Raw genomic sequence first — 19,727 nt, 5'->3', positions numbered from 1 at the left:
GGAATGGGAGGGTCACATAAGTCAGCTCTCCAGTCATTCTTTGATTTCAAGGGGCATTACTGGCATCAGACTTTCACTGAGGGATCCATTCCCTGATCCAACACTTATTTTTAGCTTCATTGGTCAGTTTGTAATAATGCTTACAGGACACTGTTAATGTGGATTTGTAGCTGTGCTTTAAGGGGTACAGTGGCATCATGCATTGGCTTTGTGGTTGATGTGAAAGTTTCTGATGCTCTTGGAGTTTGTTGATGGTGTAGACAACATTAGGCATGATCATCGCTCTCTGTCACAGTGAACGACAGGATGTGAACACAGCGATTGTACTGGAGTATCTTCATAAGATGTACAGTACACCACGACTAAACAGATGGGGTGTAACAGCGATGCATTCTTTTTCTGAGGTACATACTGAAGTGCAGTTAAACAGTGATGCAATCATTTAAAAAGTGAGCAAACTAAACAAATCAGTGACAACAAGTCCTGAACTGAACTGAACTGAGAATTCCACTGAGCACCTCCAGCTTGTGTGTGTGTAGCACACTGCTGCTGTGTGTCACAGAGCAAATGAAAGAATGTAACCACAGCCACTGTGGGGAATAGAAGCATTCATTATTTAAATAAAAAGCTGTGGTGCTATCTGAACTTTAAATCAGAATCTATTCCTGCTGGCCCTTTGTGTCACGTAAAAAAACCCAGCCCTCCAGACAGTTGGTGGAGCATTTAGATATGTTTAACAGCATGAAGGAAAATGGACTGAATTGCCAGTTTTTAACCCACTCATGCAGCTGCAGTCAGTCGATTGAGAATGTCGCACCTCGTACTAAAATACGTTCCTGTGGCTACAGTGGCCACTGTGCTATTTAGCTGAGAGTAAATGAGTGGCAGGAACTGGCAACGGTTGGTTCCTGCTCGCACTGAACACAACACACTTTAATCAGATTGCCTCTATATTTCTGACAGTACTTCAGATCCCCCCGCCCCACGTGTTCCATCACTGTACTTGAAGCGACTGCACTAAAGTGACTGAAGCCCTGCTGGTGAAGTCTCCTTCATCTAAACATTAGATCAGGGCTGCTTCAGCTTAAGGCTGCTGTTGGCCTGTTACCACAGAGACAAAATGGTGCCACTAATTGGGTCTGGAGCGAAGTGGTGAATGTTAATTACCGCCTGTTGGAAGAATGGGGTTTTAAAGTTCCCTGACTCAGTCCTCTCTCCCTTCATACGCTTCTCTGAGGAAAATAGTCTCTTGTTCTTTTGTTCAGCCTCAAAGCACTCTCCTCCCCCCGCCTATCATCAGATAAGAAAAACATCATTCTTATGCATAAGCAGCTGGAGCAAATACAAAAGACATGTCTCTATTCCTCCTGTTCAGCGTCACATTTTGTTTTCTAAATCGTTATTTTCTGTTCATGATGCATCAAGGGCATGTTTGCTTCCCAAGGATTAAACACTTTAAGATCTTGTAAAGATCATAAAATTCAATGTGATGAAAACACACAGTTGCTTCTAAAAATGGTTTCTAATACTGCAGATCACATGGGGATAAGAACGAACATGATCATTGAATGACAGAGTGCTGTCTGCGGACACGAGAGGATGGAAAAAATGCTTCTTTAAAGTCCAATCAGACAACATGGACTGTGACGGACATGATGTTCACTATGAACACTGTGCCCCGTCCACACGCTGAGGTGCTGCAGCTTTCAGCTGCATTAACGCAGAGATTAGCATGTGCTGTGCTCAGCGGAGGACAGCACGAGCGTTTGCTACAGTGTGCTCAACAGACACTCCGTCTGCAGCTATGGAGGCTTCAGATGTACAGTGAGGGGGTCTTTAAGCTTTATGTATTAGAACAGTATGTACACTGGCACGTGATCAAGTTGGATGACTATAAGCTGCTTTGCCTCTCACCTGTGTGCTGCTTTTAGTAGTGTGGCTCCACACACACACCCCCACACACACACCTTCAGCCTTTCCTCCACCTCTTTCCCCACATGCTTTGCCTTTCATGGCTATTTTGCTGTTTTAGTACACTATATTCAGGAGTTCATGCAGTTGATGCAGATCAATGTGTTTTTAAAAACCCTTGTGTTGTGGGATGAATTTCTCCTTCTAATCATCATTTTCATGTTAGTCATGTTTAATTGTTTGTTGATTGGTGTTTTGTCTTTTCTTGATAACTGTCATGCTTAAGTTTTAATGCCAATTCTATTGACATCAGTGACATTTATATCTCAGCAAGTGTATGCAGTACAAATACTGTATTCTGTAGAATACTTGCAAGTTTTGCCTCTGCCTCAAAATGACTCAGAGCTGGAGGAAAGTGGTGAAAATAAAATGTTTCAATCCTGTCCAAACCTTCCAGCCACCACAGATCCTCACTGACACTGACATGCCTCTTTTCATGGTAAACAGACTGCACTTATACATTGCTTTCACCCAAAGCGCTTTACAGTGTGCCTCACAATCACCCCGATGACAGTGAGCTCCATGCAAGGCACTGCTCTAACCATCGAGAGCAATTTGATGTTATGACACGATACATCTTAAAGGGAAAGCGAGAAAAGAAAGCTGTGATGGGGTATATTTTCTTAATGTGGAGCTGTTCCGCTGTCAAACATATTTCAAATGCTTATTGGAATGTAAATTCTGTAAAATGAGTGTGTAGGAGAAGTGCAACATGTGCAGCAGCATTACGTAGGGATTAACATAAATATATATTTAAAGGAGTTGAATTAGGGGCAAAAAAATGGCACATCCCTGAAATAATTCAGCTAACGTACAACCGATGAGTTACACTTTGTAACATCATGGATACTTTTACAATAGTTTAAATATTTCTGACTATAAATGTGCTTCTATGTATATAAAGCAGTACAGTTTGACTGTAATTGTATTCATGCATATGGGCTGTTTGTCCTTGCGTAGGCACAAGCTCCACCAGCATGCTGGTGTGGAAGTGAGGTAAGGATAAAAACAACAGCAGCTCCCTGCATTCTTAACCAAGCTGAGTTAAGTGGGTTAGGGCTTTGCCACATGACCTACTTCCCCTCCCAGGCAAACACACGAGGAAACCTACTCTGCATAGAAAAGCCCTTTAAAAGTAGGATTTAAATTATTTCAACTATTCAAAATCAGGCTCCGTTGCAAGAGAGTGGAGGCTGATGGAGTACGGCTGCAAATATTATGTTTTTAATTAAACTGAGCATGTGGTTTGGACTTGAAATTAATTTCAATTATTGATTTAAAATACTAGACTAGAGGTGTGGATTCATTTTTTCATGAGATGCCACACCCCTCATCCCTAACAAGTGCTTTAACAAACTTAAAAACAAACAAAATTAACTGTCAGAGCTGCAATGCCAGCAAATAATAATAGTAAAAAAGATCTTTTAGCCTCTTTCAGCTCATTTTTTTTGCATTTATTGCAGACAAGTTTCTTGTCCTCAGTGCTCACATCAACCTACTTTCCAGCAGCAGCAGGCAGCTGTTTTCAGAGAAAAAACCTCTGATACCTCTACACAACCTGCTCAGCCCCAAAGAACACACAGACACAGGCAAAGACAAGCCGGTGAACATCCTGAAGCCTTCGGGAGCTCAAGAGTCAGATATGTTTGTCAGAGTTGGTGGTGACCAAACCAGAGATAAGAGGACATGAATGTAGGTCCAATAGTGACTCTATTGAACCTACATTCATCAGGTGGACATAAACATTACAAATGCTATGTTTCTCTGTGTCTGCTAAAGGTGTAAATAGGCAAACTGCTTGCTAAGTGTTCGATATAACAGCTTTGTTAACATCTTGTTCTGCTGCCCCCAGGTGGCCAATATATTAACAATGCTTCAAAGCTTTTAAAATTCCAGCAATGAACATGTTAACAAAAAGCACGTCTTCATCCCCTTCTGTGTTTACTGAAATACTTGCTGCACCTTATCAAAAGCTGCAACTCTAATCATGCGCTTATGACCTCATTCCTCTAGATCCTGTCACATTGTCTGACTTGACATGTCCAGCTTTTTAAAGTAGATTTTAAGACCTGTATCTAAGTTGTTTATTAGATTTGTTGGTGCACACATACAGTATGACTACTCCTATCTGAAACCATTCCAGAATATTTTTAGTGTGAGGATGACATGCGGACCGACAGGAGTACATTATCACATCACATCTTCAGTTTTTGTGCTAAAATCAAGAGTTTTAGCTGTTTGTGGATGATTCATGGATTTCCATGGTTTAAGATGTGTGTTAGTGAATGTACATTTGTGTTCATGTGACATTGTACATCTGATGAGTGTGTAGATGAACACCAACACGTCTTGCTGACTGTTCTTTCTAATGGTCCAGTGTTTCAGTAAACCTTTTTGAAAGAAATTGTGTATCACAAACAGTGAGAGAGGTGAGTGGACATTAGTGCGTGTTTGCTTTGAGAAGACATGCCAGGACAGAAGTATGTATCCAAACTTACCCAGTCCATTCTCACAGTCTGTAAACTCCATGGAATGAACAGCTCGGTCTACTCCGTATGGACCCATTAGTGTCCTGTTAGAGAAAGAGGGGTGAGGAGGATGAAGAAAAGAGGGAGAGGGTGACAGGAGAGAGGGGAACATAAGTACCTCACAAACTTTGAGAGATAAACCCTTCACTTGCAAAGGCACACGGTCAGACTATGACTACTCAATGTGAAGGAGTGTTTGAGTGGAGTCTGACTTTGTGAAGAACAAACAGCCTCTCAGAGCGCTTCACACTGGAGACACTTGACAGATCACGCTCACAGACCAGACAAAAACAAAGAGTGCACCTTGACAAGCGCTGCAGACATTCATTTTTAATCAACAGTGTCTGCCATGCACTGATAAATACAAGTGACCGTTATATGAACAAAGAATATAATAAGCTGATGTTAGTCATATTATTTTCATTTGTAATTTGTAACGCAGGAGCCTGTGAAGTTCCACAAACCTGTGTTTTCCCAAAAAGCCAGATTTGGCTCTTTTGTCTGGTTTTGTGTTTTATGTTTGTTCAGCTGCCTCATCTACTGTATGTTGGACTAGTTCAAGAGCAAAACAAAGGCTGTCTACCAAATCAAGGCTACATTCTGAATTCTGACTACGTTTTGAATCTGCAGTGTGTTTGCACTGCAAAAGTAAACACAAAACAGTCAGTGCGCACATTAACAAAACCTGATTTCTGGGTGTTAATGGAAGCTATTTTCCCTAAATGAAACAGAGGAAATGCATACAGGTGCCAAAAATGAAAAGTAATTACAGATGTAGGACAGACAGCTGCAGGAAGAACTCAGAAAACAAAGAAAAAACTATTGTATCAAGTACTGAATCATTTCCAGTTGCTATAAACCAGTTTAGTGCATTCATTTTTTTGTAGACTAATTGCAAGCAGTAGACTACAAAGATTAGCGTATAGGATACAGTGGATACCATTAGCATGTGAGATGAAACTGGGGCACAGCTGTTATCAGACTTGTGCAACTCAGACCAGTCCAACATGTGAAACCAGCATACTGCAGCTGAGTGACAGCAGTTTCAGCTCTCATGACTCTTTCTGGCATGCTAGTGTGCAATAAAATGTGAAACAGTCCCTGTAATTTGTGTACAAATACAGTAAATCTTTCTGGTGAGACTACTGTTTTACTGACACTGCCACCAATTCCTGAGAGGTGCAAGTAGACACCTCCGGATGCAAGACAAGAAATATTCAAAGTATGTGACTCCTCCATGTACCTTTTTAACATTTTTATAGCATCCAAACGCAGAAACCTTGCCGGAAAAAATATTCCGTTTGTAGCTGAGTTGAACAGGTTGTGTTGGTGTGTGTCTGCTGCTACTGCCTCAGACACCAATCCATCCAAGAATGAGACATCTATCTTTAAAACTGTGAGGGAGCAGCAGATGCAATGACTTCTTTTTGACAGATGTCACCTCTACATACGTTCATTTAGCACATCTGAATATGCTCGTGTTCAAATCTTTCACTGACTGAACAGAATCCAGAGATAGAGCATAGAGCAGCCTTTTTTTATTTTTTTATTCTTGAAAGAATCTGGATCATATGGAGTTTGTCTGTGCGAGCATTGAGCTAGCATTTACCTCTTAGTAAAATAGAACGTATGCGAAATATTTTCAATGAGTCATGTTTCACACACATCGACTATAATATCTGTACATGACCTTGTATTGTGTGATATGTTACATTTGGGCGCAATATTTCAGAAATTAATAATATTGACTTTGGTGGTTTACTCATATTCATTGATGCATGGTGCAAATCAGCAGTGCAAAAAGTTGTATTAATATACATGGTGTTCAAACTGCTATTTCCTATATCGAGCTAATAGTTTGATTATGACAGTACACAATGTCTGAATATGACTTCATCTTGTCTGTGAGCATACTGGCTATAATAATAATATTGATGTATATAAACAAAGCTGGTATATAACACTGCCTTGCATATACATACTATACTGTAACGAATGTACAACAGCAAGAACACTACTACTGCTATGTCTGCATTTACCCCAGAGAGAGAAAAGATGAAAAGACCAGCAGCTACAATTTAAGATAACAGAACCTTGTTACAAAACAATAACCTGGAGAGCTAAAATCTAATTCTCTGCAAAAAGCTAATGAAGATGCTGTCCTCTGTTTAAAAAGAAGCAAAATAAGACAACCTTGTTCATTTGTTCATATAGTATTAAATGTTTGCATGTATTACCAGCATGGATGGGTGGGCATACAAAGTGCGTTGAGCAACAGGCGAGGGACCAGTAATCTTGCCCTAAACAGTGCTAAGTAGTTTAAACTGCCTTCAGTGTAAATCATGTCTTACAACAGTACTCCACAGATTAAGCATTGAACTCCTATAACATTGTCAGACTCACAATGGACAGTTTAAAAGAATTGATGTAGCATATGTTTTCTTCCTCCTTGTGAAAACATGTTGTCTACATTGTCCATAATGCAACTTGACACCTGACAGTTAAGTCAGAGATTTAGGTCTGGTAAGCTCATTTCTTTCTAACTCCACACCCTCAGATTGTTTTCATTCTTCAGCCCCAACTGACGCTGACTCAAGTGACATCACATGAGGACATTTATCTGACTTGACACAGCTCCTTCTGGAGACACTGAAGGCTTTGGCCTACTTTTTCACAGTAGTACTGCCCAACACCTGGAAACACACTTAGATGTGGAACATCACAGTTCCCCTTTAAACTAAAGTTACTAGATAATCAAAATTGACAAATAACCTATTTTGTGATTCAGGTACGAGGAGTCGTTGAAAAGAGGGAGCTCAGAGGACAAACATAGGTGACAAAAATGTCCATATTGACCTGAGCTGTAGGTCCTAAGAGACCCGATCTCCAGATACTCCAGGAGGAGGAGGACAGTGTGATTCATATCATGTCTCCTACCGACAGTCAGTGTTGGTTTCTTTTAACCACAGCTAAAGTCTTTCCCTAACATTAACAAAGTACTTCTAGCTGCTAAACCTTGAGTTGCCAACATTCTCGCTCACTGGAAGTGTTTGTGTCTGTCTACATCTACCTCTTTAGCTGCTAAACGCTCTACTGTTCACCAGCTAGTCACTCACTTTGTCTATGTGTTGTTTGATGCTGTGCAGGTAGTGCACAGAGGGTTTATCAGAGCTTCTTCTCTGAAAACAGCTGATGGATGGTGGGGATGATGATGATGGTGAGAGATGGGTGCATGATGGAAAACAAAAAATTAGCTACAATAGGAAAAGAGCTGTGCAGAGCTAAATGGACCACAGAGACTCTGTCAGCTTGTCACTATGAGTGACACTTTTAACATAACACTTAGACATTTGATCCAGAGTTCATTTAGAATATTAACCAGTGCAAATTTACCTTCAGAAAACAGAACTAAAAACTCTAGGAATCTTATTTTCTAAGGCTAGTTTGTAACAAGTTTGGCAGGCACTGACAAACAATGTCACCCTGCTGATAGGGACACCATTCTAATTAAAAAGTTCATTTTAGGGATAGTTTACAGATTTGCACATTTTAAGACGTTTAGATGTGAACTTAATATTGATACATAGTCTGATACGATGAATTGCAAAAGTCATTTCTGCTTTATTTTTCTGGACACTGGTGTATAAACTAAGCCTCAGGGAATGAGCCACAGCTAAATTGGAATAAAACAACAAAGTTCAGTCATTAAAAGTAAGTGTCTTGGTCAGCCCGCACACAGTGTGCTGTGGGTAATCTCTTGGAGATGAGGTTGGCAGAAATTATTGTAGTATTACACAACAGTGCAGCACAAGAACTGCCCACTCTGGTTTTGCCCAATTTTCCCTCTTCTAATCCATTCAACACCAGCTCCAGCAGCAATTTAAGAACACCCATTTGCTCACACTGAACACCACTACAAAAGGTGGTGTAAAACACTGGAGATTAACAAGATAAACCAGTGCACATTGAGGTCTGTTGTTAATCTGTCAACATTATGAGCAACACTTAGTTGGTAAATTTAAGAGATTATCGTGGTCATATTTTGGAAATATGGACCGATATCTCCTCAGTCGTGCAACTTAGAGTTCCCTGTCTGGTTGCCACCTGAACAACTAGGACCATTATTAATATTTCATCTGCAGGGAGTTCATCAGTGGCAACCTGACACTCCCACTGCTGTCAAGGAAACAATGAGGCTAACTGAACTTCAAATGAAACCACAGCCAGCAGCAGAATTGCCTTAAATAGGTCATTAACACCACCATCAACCGCACAACTACTGCCAGCCAGTAGAAACGGACTGTATACATCACATCTGTTGACATGAATGTGCATTCTTGTGAGGCAGAGCACAAGATGAAAACAATCAAGCGATCCTCATCCTCACACTGATCTACAGCACCACAGTCTAAATTTCCAAGTAGCTCATTTTTTTATTTACTTTGTTATGTATTTTACTATTTTATACAAAGCAGGTAGCAAAATGCACTGAGCCATCTTCTATTGCACTGAACATGAGTCTCACTGTTTGATTGTCGGAACTTTTGTAACAAAGCGAAAAAATGTACTACACTATTATGAACTACAAAAAAAAATATATTTGCTTTAGCCAAATGAGAGGCTTTATGCCCTCATCCTGTGGTTCTAGTCCTGTCTAAGGAGATCATCCACTATAGTCATTCCATTTAATCAGGATCATTTGGCACTCGAGTTGTAAACACAAAGATGAGCCAAGATTTCCTCCTTAATTCCTTTTTAAAAGTTGTTGTTCTGGCTGGCTAACACTCTGAATTTCCTTCAAGTTCCAGCTACAAGTTGTGATGATGATGGGCTATCATCACATAATACCTGGCCACCACTTACTGTGACATGAGGGCCGAGAATATTGTCATGGGCTCAAGATTCCAAATGCCTCCAAAACTACAACAGGACATTTCTGGCACACAAACAGTACACTTTAAATGACTGAATGCTGTGGTGACTCTGGTGACTCTGGCTCATCATTAATTATTTTTGACATTTGACATTAACATTTGAATGTTCGAGCATCTCAAAGGTGAGCATTGGCTGTACTTCTCCCTGCTATTAAGCATTGGATTGTTGGTCTAATATCTACTGTTTTAGACCTGCAGACCAAAGGACTCATCGAAAAAATCAACAGCAGGTTAATCAATGATGAAAAGAATCATTAGTTGTTGCTCTGATAATTACAAATCCTGACCACAATGTCAGACAAATATTTGGTGTTGACAGACATTTTAACACAGTTTTACAGATGAACCCTCAAACTTGAATAATGCAGCTTGATTAAACACGTTTAAGCCACAACAGGAGGAGAGAAGAGAAGAAAGGCGACGAGCCAAGAAGTCCTCAGCTTATGTTGTTTTTGGTCAACAGATCAGTGAATGTGGGGGTGCGCGGGGAGCTTGCTGTTGCCCTGACGTCTCATGTGGATTCATACGGAGTCCATCCGTTTTCTTCCACCTGACACTCCTTCACCTGTGCACCGTTAGACGAACTTTTTCAAAGAACACTGTCAAACGCAGCCTCCCAAACACAACCGCGACTGTGCGCGCGCGGCGCACGAGCGAAGACAGACGACAGATGGAGACAGGTCTGTACTGTTCTGTGGATGATCCCCAAAATAACAGCAGGAACAAAACACGCTCACAGACACGCGGAAAAGCTTGAGCCCGGGTCGTCTACCTGCGTGTCCCTGTCAACATCCACAGGAGCGCATGCACACTCCGCGGACCACCGCAAAGACCCTTACAGCAGCACCACGTTTACGGCTTTACCGACACATCCTTTCATTAGACGCTGTTTTTTCCTTACATACACAAACCTTTACATTTCACTTGTTCTGAATAGAAGCAGTAAACACCGCCGCTACAACATCCACTCAACACCTGTCAAGAGTAAGCAGGCAGCAGCGTCCAGCGGGGTCCCGATCACACACACGTTCCACACACACACACACCCCGTTTCTCCGCCTTACCTGCTGATGATCACTGCTCCTTTATACATGACTGAAAAGGTTGGCATGTTGACATGGAGCCGCTTCTCAGGTAGGACGAACGGACGGAGCTTCCCCAGCCTTCAGCCCTCAGCCTTCAGCCACATGCTGGAGCGTCTACACAGGCTGCCTCTAATTCCAGTTCAGCAGACTGTCCGCTCCAAACATCTCCACCTTCACCCACTGATTTAATCTCTTACATAACCAAAGTCGCCAAAAAGTGAAAAGGGCCACAGACAGCAGGGAGGCTGGGGATGAATCTGGAGAGGTTTGTCACATTTTCTGTCATCTTCCTCTGCCTGTTCCACCTCAGCGAGGCTTTATTTGTTGCTAGAAACAGGAAGTTGAACGGGAAGAGATAGTCTCAGCAAAGCCTGACTATTCCCGGAAATTACTGCTATTGATTATTGATTATTAGACTAGTCCTGTTTTCACCAGTTACAGTAAGTATGAGGAATATTTCACCAATTTGGAAAGATTTATCTAGGTGACATTGTTGGAATTCCTTTGGAACACTTACCATCTAGAGCTTATTAAAAAAAATAACACACAATTCTGGATATAGATGACATTATAGAATATATAAAATGTTTAAATATAATCAAATATTTCCTCTGCCACCCAGTGCACTAACAACTGTGCCGCCAAAGAAGATTGTAACAGAGCAGGAGGGGCTTGGATGCCTTCAAACACATTAATGCATAAATACCCGGCTCTCCATTTAGAAACAACAGTTTAATCCTCAGTGGACATCCATTACTTAGCATTGTCATTTTTCATTCAAGCTTCAGAGCATCTGTGTTTTATTGCTGCTTGTCCAGGCTGCAACTAACGATTAAGTGTCATTGTCAATCAATCTACTGATCATTTTTCAGAACTACATGAGCAAGTTGTTCCCGTATGAAATAAAAAATAACTGAAGAACTACCACAGTGGTAGGTGATGAAGATGGTTTTATTAAGCTAAATTTGGCTCAGTCTTGCAATTATGTTCCTCTCTTGATTCGTGGTGGTTCCTTCAAATCTGTGGATTAAGATGGAAGTTGTAAAGTGCTTTGTCTGTTAAGGTAGAAAAGTGTGACTAAAATGTCAGGAATTTAATCAGGCTGGGATTCAGAAGAATTTAGTGTTACTGTGCATGATGGTCAAAAAGTTTTTCCAGTAAAACGGTGTTGCCAGCTTCCATACTTCTGCTGTGACACACACTTTCACCTTCAGTCTCCCACTGCCCAAACAATTCTCACACCAAAACACTGTAACAGCAACAGAGATGAACAGGTGAGCACGGAAAGGTCAAAGCCTTTCTGCTACAGCAACAGCCAAACCAAGTAACACTGGTTACATACCATAATCCCAGATTCTATGAATATAGCTTCTAACATTACTCTCTGATTGGTGCAGATTGGGAACAAAAGTCACCCCAAGATGAAGTCAAACATTAGCAGCCCTGACAAGATAAACACACACATATTCTTATTCATCAATCTAATACAATAAAGTCAGCAAAATGTTTTAGTAAAAGTAAAAAGCACTGAAAAAAAAGAATTTTTAAAATGATTGAATATTCATATGAAATAGCACGTACTGGCAACTTTAATGCAAAAACAATATCAGCCTGAGCACACATACATCTCCTCTGGATGCATGTGTGGGTCCATGCAGACTAAAGATTCATTTGGTACAAACACGAGTTACCAACATTTGTACTACCAAAGCTAAATATATGTGAAAAGTTCCTAGAATACCACATCACCTCAGCTTCACCTCATAATCCCTGGCATGCAGGCACAAGAAATATCTGATGGTTTATCGGACTGTGAAACAGTTGAAAACATACCTTGCAAAACCTAGAGGCACTCTGAACCTTTGGAACATGTCTGTTTTAGTGGAAAGGCCTGGATATCTGATTCTTGTTGTTAACATTGGCTCTGCTTATTCCGTCATGATGCACTGCAGCCGCCACGCACACACTGCATGAAGGGTGCCAATTGATGAGGAGATGATAAGCTTATGGCAAAGGGATAATACACACAAATCCATATGGCACAACAATGTGCTAAATATAGGCCTTTATAATAGGGCTACTCAATTACTGCACAGAGCCAGCACGCATTACACAACATTTCTAACATTTCAAAACTATACACACACATTAGAGCCTACTAGTTCATATTTGACACTATATTCTTACTTGTTTGCTTTGGTTACAGGAACTTACAGCTGTTTAAGTGACACCTGTGTGTGGCACCATATTCAAGTCACGCCTTTAAAGCTGCATTAACTGAAGATTTTCTGTCTTTTTATAGCCACTTGGGGGCAGCAGAACAACATTTAAAATCAACATTAAAATCACCCTGTGAAGCCGACAGTTTTTAATGATCAGGTGAAAATGATGTGATGTTAGCATTCATCGTGTTTCTGGCCATAGAACAATTAATTTGTTAGCTGGAAACCAAAACAATGAGCTAAAAGAGGCTAAAAAGCTCCACAGAGCTGGTGAGAATTCTCTGGGTGTTCATCACTATGAGAACACAGTCATTTGATCCGTTGTTATTATGAATTACTGATTAGCGCAACTTTAAAGACAGAACAAATCAATCCACTGGACTTCAGATGTTGAAGATGCGGAGATGGACGTAGTTAAGGTCAACTGTTCAGAGGGTAAGACACCTTCAAATGTGGTGTTTCTTCTCCAGGTCACTCCAGTGGGCCAGTCAACTATGATGGCAGACGGGTGCCTTCTGAACAATTTTCGTTATGTGTATGTGTGTTTGTAATTTAGCTGACTGAAAAAATATGCGTGAAAAACACAAAACTGACAAACACAAAGTACTACAAGACTCCAAAAAAATATTTATTAAACACTGGGGGAACAGCATCTGAATTCCTGCCACCTGATACAAGGAGTGACTACAGGAAATGCTGTTATATCTATTTGCATATTCTTGACCAAAGCCTTCATTCTAACATGTTTTGTTTCATAGTGATGGCAAATTCTGTGTCTGTTGGAGCCACCAGACAACGTGCAGGTCCCTGGGAGTATGAGAAAGTTTAAAGCACTGTTTTACTGTCAATGTTAAGCGGTCCACAGAGTTCGATTTATTGTTTTAGGGTGAAGGGCTACCTACAAGGGAGGAGGATGAGAAGGATGTCTATATGTTCAATGATGCCAGAGGTAAGCAATGAAAAAATGATACACTAAGCCACTTGTGTGGTGAAGTGCTCATAATGTGTTCTTTTCCTACAGTTACTGACTGCAGGACCCTGAGACCTTCTAGGACCATCTCAGACTGGGACCACAGTTGATAAAAGTGAATATTAACGAATGAATACAACACAAGGCCAAGGCCACTCCAAACAATAATGAAACTTTCTGTTGCTATGGAATGCAGAAAATGTAGACGATGAACAAGCACTACCTCCTCAGACACTGGATGCACTGGATGTATCATCATCCAAATACAAAAAAACTTAGGATGAGAAAACTGGAACTGGAAATCCAACAACTGGAGAGAGATGCAAGTGGAAGTGCCACACTCATCTGAAAGAAAGGAAAATGGAGCATGCCAGGTTGGAATAAAATCTGCATAAGAAAACGTCATTTAAAAAGAGGGATGTGGGTAACTACATTTCAAACTGAAGAAAACTGTGGAATTAGGCCTAGTCTGTGAAAAGATGTTTAAATCACTGTCAAATCTACTGAATGGTTGGAACAGAACCCAGGTCCCCAGCTTATTGTATAGCGCAATCTATTCTACAGTAGTGGCCGTCAAGAGCATTATCTCAGTGGGACCGTCCCTCCATACTCCATACTCATTGAGCTGTATGTTTTTTCCCCAGCTAGTACACTGATTGAATGCAATGTTTAAACCAGAGTCAAAATCCTTGTATGTCCACACATACTTTGCCAATAAAGCTGATTCAGATTCTGATTTACTATTGACTAAGTCTGTCTCGTGCGGATCAAACAGACGCTTTATACGCACATGGGTGCAGTCCAGAGCCCCGATAAGGTTTAGAAAAGGTACAAAAGTTAAGTAAAAGGGGTTCAATCAATCAATATTCCTTTATTTGTCCCGCGAGGGGAAATTTCAATTATCACCTCCAACACTAACACTCAAAAATATTTCCTACAATTAATGCCTTATGTTAGCTGTGATTCCATTAAAGACCTCTTTAATGGTAAGAATTCCTCTGTGGCCAGAAAAGGTGATGATCACATCGAGTGGTCTGTTTAAAGACAGGAACACCAGTCATACGGAGCAGGAAATCAATGCTTTGTCAATATTCTCTGCATCTCTTAACTGTGCACAGAAATGTGCTATCGGCAAAAAAGCGAAGTGCAGTGCACACAGTCTGTGGGACTGACTGCTTTGTTGCGGCATGCGCTATTGACAATGTGTTCCCTTAGTAATCTACAAATAAATGCAATCCCCTCTCTGAAGACCCTGCACAACAAAGCCCCGTCATCCTCCATCTCATCAATGAAAGGACACACCATGATGAACAAAGACGGACACGCAGTTTGAGGTCCTTATTTCCAGATCTTTACTTCTTTCATTAAAAAGAAGAAGAAGCTGGTTTAAATGTATTAACTAATACAATAACCAATACATTTTAAACATGGTTTGCTATTGGGAAAATAGAGGATATACACATATGAAGACCTGTCAAACCTCCTGTTTTTTCTGGGATTCTCCCATTTTTTTTTATCCGTCTCTCCCACTGTCATCTTATGTAAATATTTTCCCCTAAATCTAACTATATTTATACCATCTCTGCATCCATTTTCATAATCACCCTCGTCTTCCAGTTGTATCTCTTGTCAGTAGCATCTCTCAGAATCACAGCCTTTAGTGTTTTCACTGATATAATGCAGGGATGTTCACAGTGTTTCAACCAGGTATCTGATTCTGACTGCCTAACAGGAGTCAGTTAATGTAGGAACTAGTTAACTTAATCCTTGTTGCGCTGATATATTAAAGCAAGTGGTTACCTGGTGCTGATTTTAGGACAGTGGTAGGGGTGGTAGGACAGACCAGGGTGGGACACGCCTCACTTTCAAATCCCAGTGTCATGCTGCAGAATCATGACATGGACTCATGTGATTGTTTTCTTCAGTCAGTTGTTGAATCTGGTTCAGTAAATCACTTCCACACTGCTTTTCAGCATGATTTTTAACTCCTTTTTTAAGGTGTACTATACAGGAATCGTTGATTACTGTCTGTAAAGACAGCATTCAAAATTGTCCCCTCCTCTCTGGCTCAACAGCATCACTGCCGGCACGAACACTGCAAGCTATTATTGTAGGAATGGTATATTTGTTGCAAAGGAAAAGCCAATATTTTAGCAAGCTAGCTAAGCTAAATGCTAGCACCTCTTGTCCAACATAACACAGACCCATCCTCATCCACATGCTCTCCTTCAAGCTGATGAAAGCCACAGATCCACTCTTTTCCGGATGAAGTGTGGTCTTTCACCTCACTAGATTTGCATTTGTTTGCCACTGTCAGCCACTTTTGTAGCTTCCTCTAGGTTGCATGCTGTTTATGGTCTGGCACCTGGTCGCTGCCATTGTACAAAGTCCTGACCTCACCTCTGTGCTCTTATTGGCTGGGGTCTACACAACAACTGTCCAAAGACTGCAGCTGAGAAACGTCCTGACCACAAAAGAAGAAGAGGATAAGAAAATACAGAGGATGGGGTCTCTGCAGATAAAGACACCACTACACACTGCTGGTGGGTCATAAGGGAAGACTGAGAGGGATGACATTTGTATGAGTCTATAACTTGTGTTTTAGATAAAACCTACATGGATCTCTGTCTCTAAGATCTCTATGTTCTCCAGTGAGATGAACCATTACTTACAATCACAATAGTGCCACTGAACTTATTTTAGCACTGTTTCCATCTACACACCAATCTGCAACCTACACACCCTCTGCAGCCAAGGTTTCTGATGTTTACCCAGTTGTTAAGATTGGAAGAAGCTGGAGGCTGTCCAGCCTCTTACCTAACCCAGCCGTCTTGTCCTGACTCCAGACACAGGCTTTGGGAGCACAGATGTAAGCCTGGCTGACACATGACTTCTATGGTGGCCAACTAGTTGTCACTGCTGTCATCTCATTTGGTAATGCTGGCCACGTACTGTACATGACAAAAATGTCCCTACATGTACCCCAGCAAGAAAATTATTAGCAGAACCGGATGGCCACTTGAGAATATGGGATGGAAGTTTGAGAATAACGAATGAATCATGAATGAATCATGTCCGTTCAGCATATTTGGTTGAATTCCATATCCTCAGGTTTTGTGCAGCACCACTAGTGATTACTGCCCACACACATCAAGGGTGCAAAGTAATTTAACATGATGGACTGGTTTTGCATGTGTGTGTGTGTGTGTGTGTGTGTGTGTGTGTGTGTGTGTGTGTAATGACAGATTTTCCAACAAAATTTCATCATATTGTAATACTTCCACACTAACATGCCAATCCTTCTGTGAAATAACAGCAGCAGGACAGAATGAATGATAGAAGACCATCACTCGCACAGCAGCTCATTGACACACAGAGAGCCTGACATGCTGTTGACTTGCTGTAAATCACTACAGCTCAACTAACTCAATCATTTGTCATTTCTGTGCCAAAAGATGTTGCTGTTGTGTCTTTACACTCAATGTTTAGTATCCATGAATCAGTATCCACTATCAGGAAACTAAGGACTTGATTTGTTGCACACTTTTCATTTATGCATTGGTTAATTTAAAGGGGATAATGTAGACAATGCTGTACATGTGCCGGTGTTAGGCAAAAGGCTATTTTTCATCTGTGTCATTTTTCATCAAGTTCTTATATCATTTTTGGGGAGGATATCAAGTCATTCCAGGCCAAAAGTCTCAAAGACCAAGCAAAGTCATAAGTCATTAGTGTTAAAGTCAAAGTTGAGTTGGACGTCTTTTATCATTTTGTCAAGTCAAGCCTAAAGACATCATTCAAAACCCAGAGGCCACTGGCATAAATCTCTACAGAAGCAGAAAACAACAAACTATGTGTATGCACGGAAACTGAAATAGTATATATAATACTGTCTTCAGATTTATAGTCATACATATGCTTAGTTCTGTTTCAAAAATCTCAATCATTGTGGATGTATGTGCATGAGCACAAGCCTATGAATCCACAAATGGATGCTGAGATGCCAAATGCTCACTCATTAGATCTGTCAATGACAAAAAAAAATGAAAGAAAAAGAGGAAGTGCAGTTTTACAGTTTTAATCTGAGGTTTTCCAACAGAGACAGGAAAGCTGTCATTATGTTGAGTATAACACACAGTTATGGCTAAGTAGGTCTACTTATAAACTATGACCAGTGGTGATATCTCCATCATTCCTTTTAAACATGAGAAAGACAATCAATTATTCATTTTGTTTTAGTGAAAAAGACATTACAAAGTGCTTCACAGCAAAGGATAGAATGAAAAGATCATTAAGACAGAGGAAAGCTCTGAATATGACCGATCAAATTCATCACTTCTATAAGTGATTATGTAAAATTAAGTTCACAAATGTAGCTGTTTGACATTTTACAGATGACTGTAGACTGATGTGTGTGTGTGTGTGTCATGCCCTGATGTATGCAAGAAGGGCACAGCGTCTCGTTGCATTCTCCTTTAGAGATGCCAGTTTATGTGTGGTAAGTGTCACATGCATGTTTTTATGAATATGCATCATTCATACATCTGGCTCTATGTCGACAGAAGGTTGGTCAACACACGCTGACCCAGTTTAACACAGGTTTAAAGCTCGTCACTGTGACAGTCTCCAGGGTAACTCTACCAGCTCTGGCAGGCGGTGACCGTTCTGTAGCAAGGAACACGCTGCCTGACATACATTACGGCCTTTTAAAGTCAGAAAGATTTTACAGAAGTCTTGCTTGCAATGAAGAAACAAAGAAAATGATGGAACAGTTGTCTGCAGCTGTGATAAGGGGAACACTTGTATGACATTATTAGTATTCATCATAGATGTAAATAGAATTATTACACTTTCTGTTTCCTCAATGCAACAAAAGCAAAACTGTGAGAAAATCATGGAAGATTTGCTGTTGCATATAAGGCAGTTTTTTTTCCGCTGATCATCTTTCAGCTTTTCAGAGGGACATGACCTTAAGCCTTACATTCATCAGCAGCATGTTTTGTCTGCTATCCATATTTCATATTATATATTCGGTGGTGTGGTGTGTTTGTGTGTTTTTCAAATGGCAATCCAATGTTTGGGGTAAGCCACCTAAATTCTTTCAATAAGCATTTGATTTGGGTGACTTGTGTTTACTTTGATCAGTCGCTGCATTACATAACATATGAAATCCTGCATTTTAAAAAATCTAATACCTAGAGAAGCTTAGCAGTCCTTCAAAGCGTCTCACAAAGATGCTTTGAAGAACTGAAGGGTGCTTTAGACCTGAACCAAAAAGCTGAAGGCCGCTGGGTGTTGTCACATATCCACACACTGTTGAGGTTGAGAATTTTGGTTTTTGGTAATGTGCTTTGGGCTGCCAGGGTCTTAAAATACTTGTATTCTTCTTGAATTCTTGAATTTTGAGGCAGATGTGCATAACAAGTGATTATTCTTCAATCACATTCTTGTTGATTAAGCGTCACCTTTGTTTTGTGTTACAATCCAATAAAAAGTAATTATTTAAAGCTGTATTCATTGAATTCTTTTTTTTTTTTTTTTGGTCACTTTTTGGTCAGATAAAAACATAACATTCATATTTATCACCCGCTGTTATGGTGAGTGTGTCGACTGTGAGACTGTCGCACACAGCATGCACAACAACATTAGGATTCACTCAGAATGGTGTTTGTCCAATATTCACTATCCTTCCAAGTCCTCCCTTTGCCTGAGAAATAATATGGCTCTTTAGCTGCTAAATGCTCAGCTGTGTTCACTAGCTAGTCTCTACCTTGTCCTTGTGCTGTTTGGTGCTGAGCAGGTATATGCAGTGGTTTCACCAGAGCTTCTCACTGGAAACAACTGCCTGTTGCTGCTGAGGCAGATGAGAGCAGTTTGCTGCCAAAAAAATGAAACAACGGGCTAAAAGACGCTAAAAGCTCTGCAGAGATGGTGATAAGTCTCTGTGGGTTTGTATATATAATGTATGGAATGCAATGTATGACATATTTAGTATTGTATTCGTATAGTGGAAAAAA

General features: G+C 40.5%; 1 protein-coding gene across 5 annotated transcripts in view; it reads right to left on the bottom strand.

The window, feature by feature from the left end:
• The window catches only part of LOC143334054 (syntaxin-binding protein 4), a 74,929-nt gene that overhangs the window by 39,837 nt on the left and 15,365 nt on the right, over positions 1–19,727 (bottom strand). For 2 of the 5 annotated variants that reach the window (XM_076752561.1, XM_076752562.1), the window contains exons 1-2: positions 12,352–12,453; positions 4,470–4,543 (exon numbers count right to left, since the gene is read on the bottom strand). In XM_076752561.1, coding sequence (XP_076608676.1) covers positions 4,470–4,543; positions 12,352–12,437 — 160 coding nt within the window. In that variant the 5' untranslated portion in view covers positions 12,438–12,453. Of the gene's footprint in view, positions 1–4,469; positions 4,544–10,497; positions 10,848–12,351; positions 12,454–19,727 lie in introns of those variants that run through there. The other 3 variants (XM_076752563.1, XM_076752566.1, XM_076752565.1) reach the window with 2 other exon arrangements.

Source organism: Chaetodon auriga, chromosome 16 (genome assembly GCF_051107435.1).
Source record: "Chaetodon auriga isolate fChaAug3 chromosome 16, fChaAug3.hap1, whole genome shotgun sequence".
NCBI lineage: Eukaryota > Metazoa > Chordata > Actinopteri > Chaetodontiformes > Chaetodontidae > Chaetodon > Chaetodon auriga.
The sequence above is the reverse complement of the archived record's forward strand: the minus strand, read 5'-3'. Positions and strand labels throughout refer to the sequence as shown.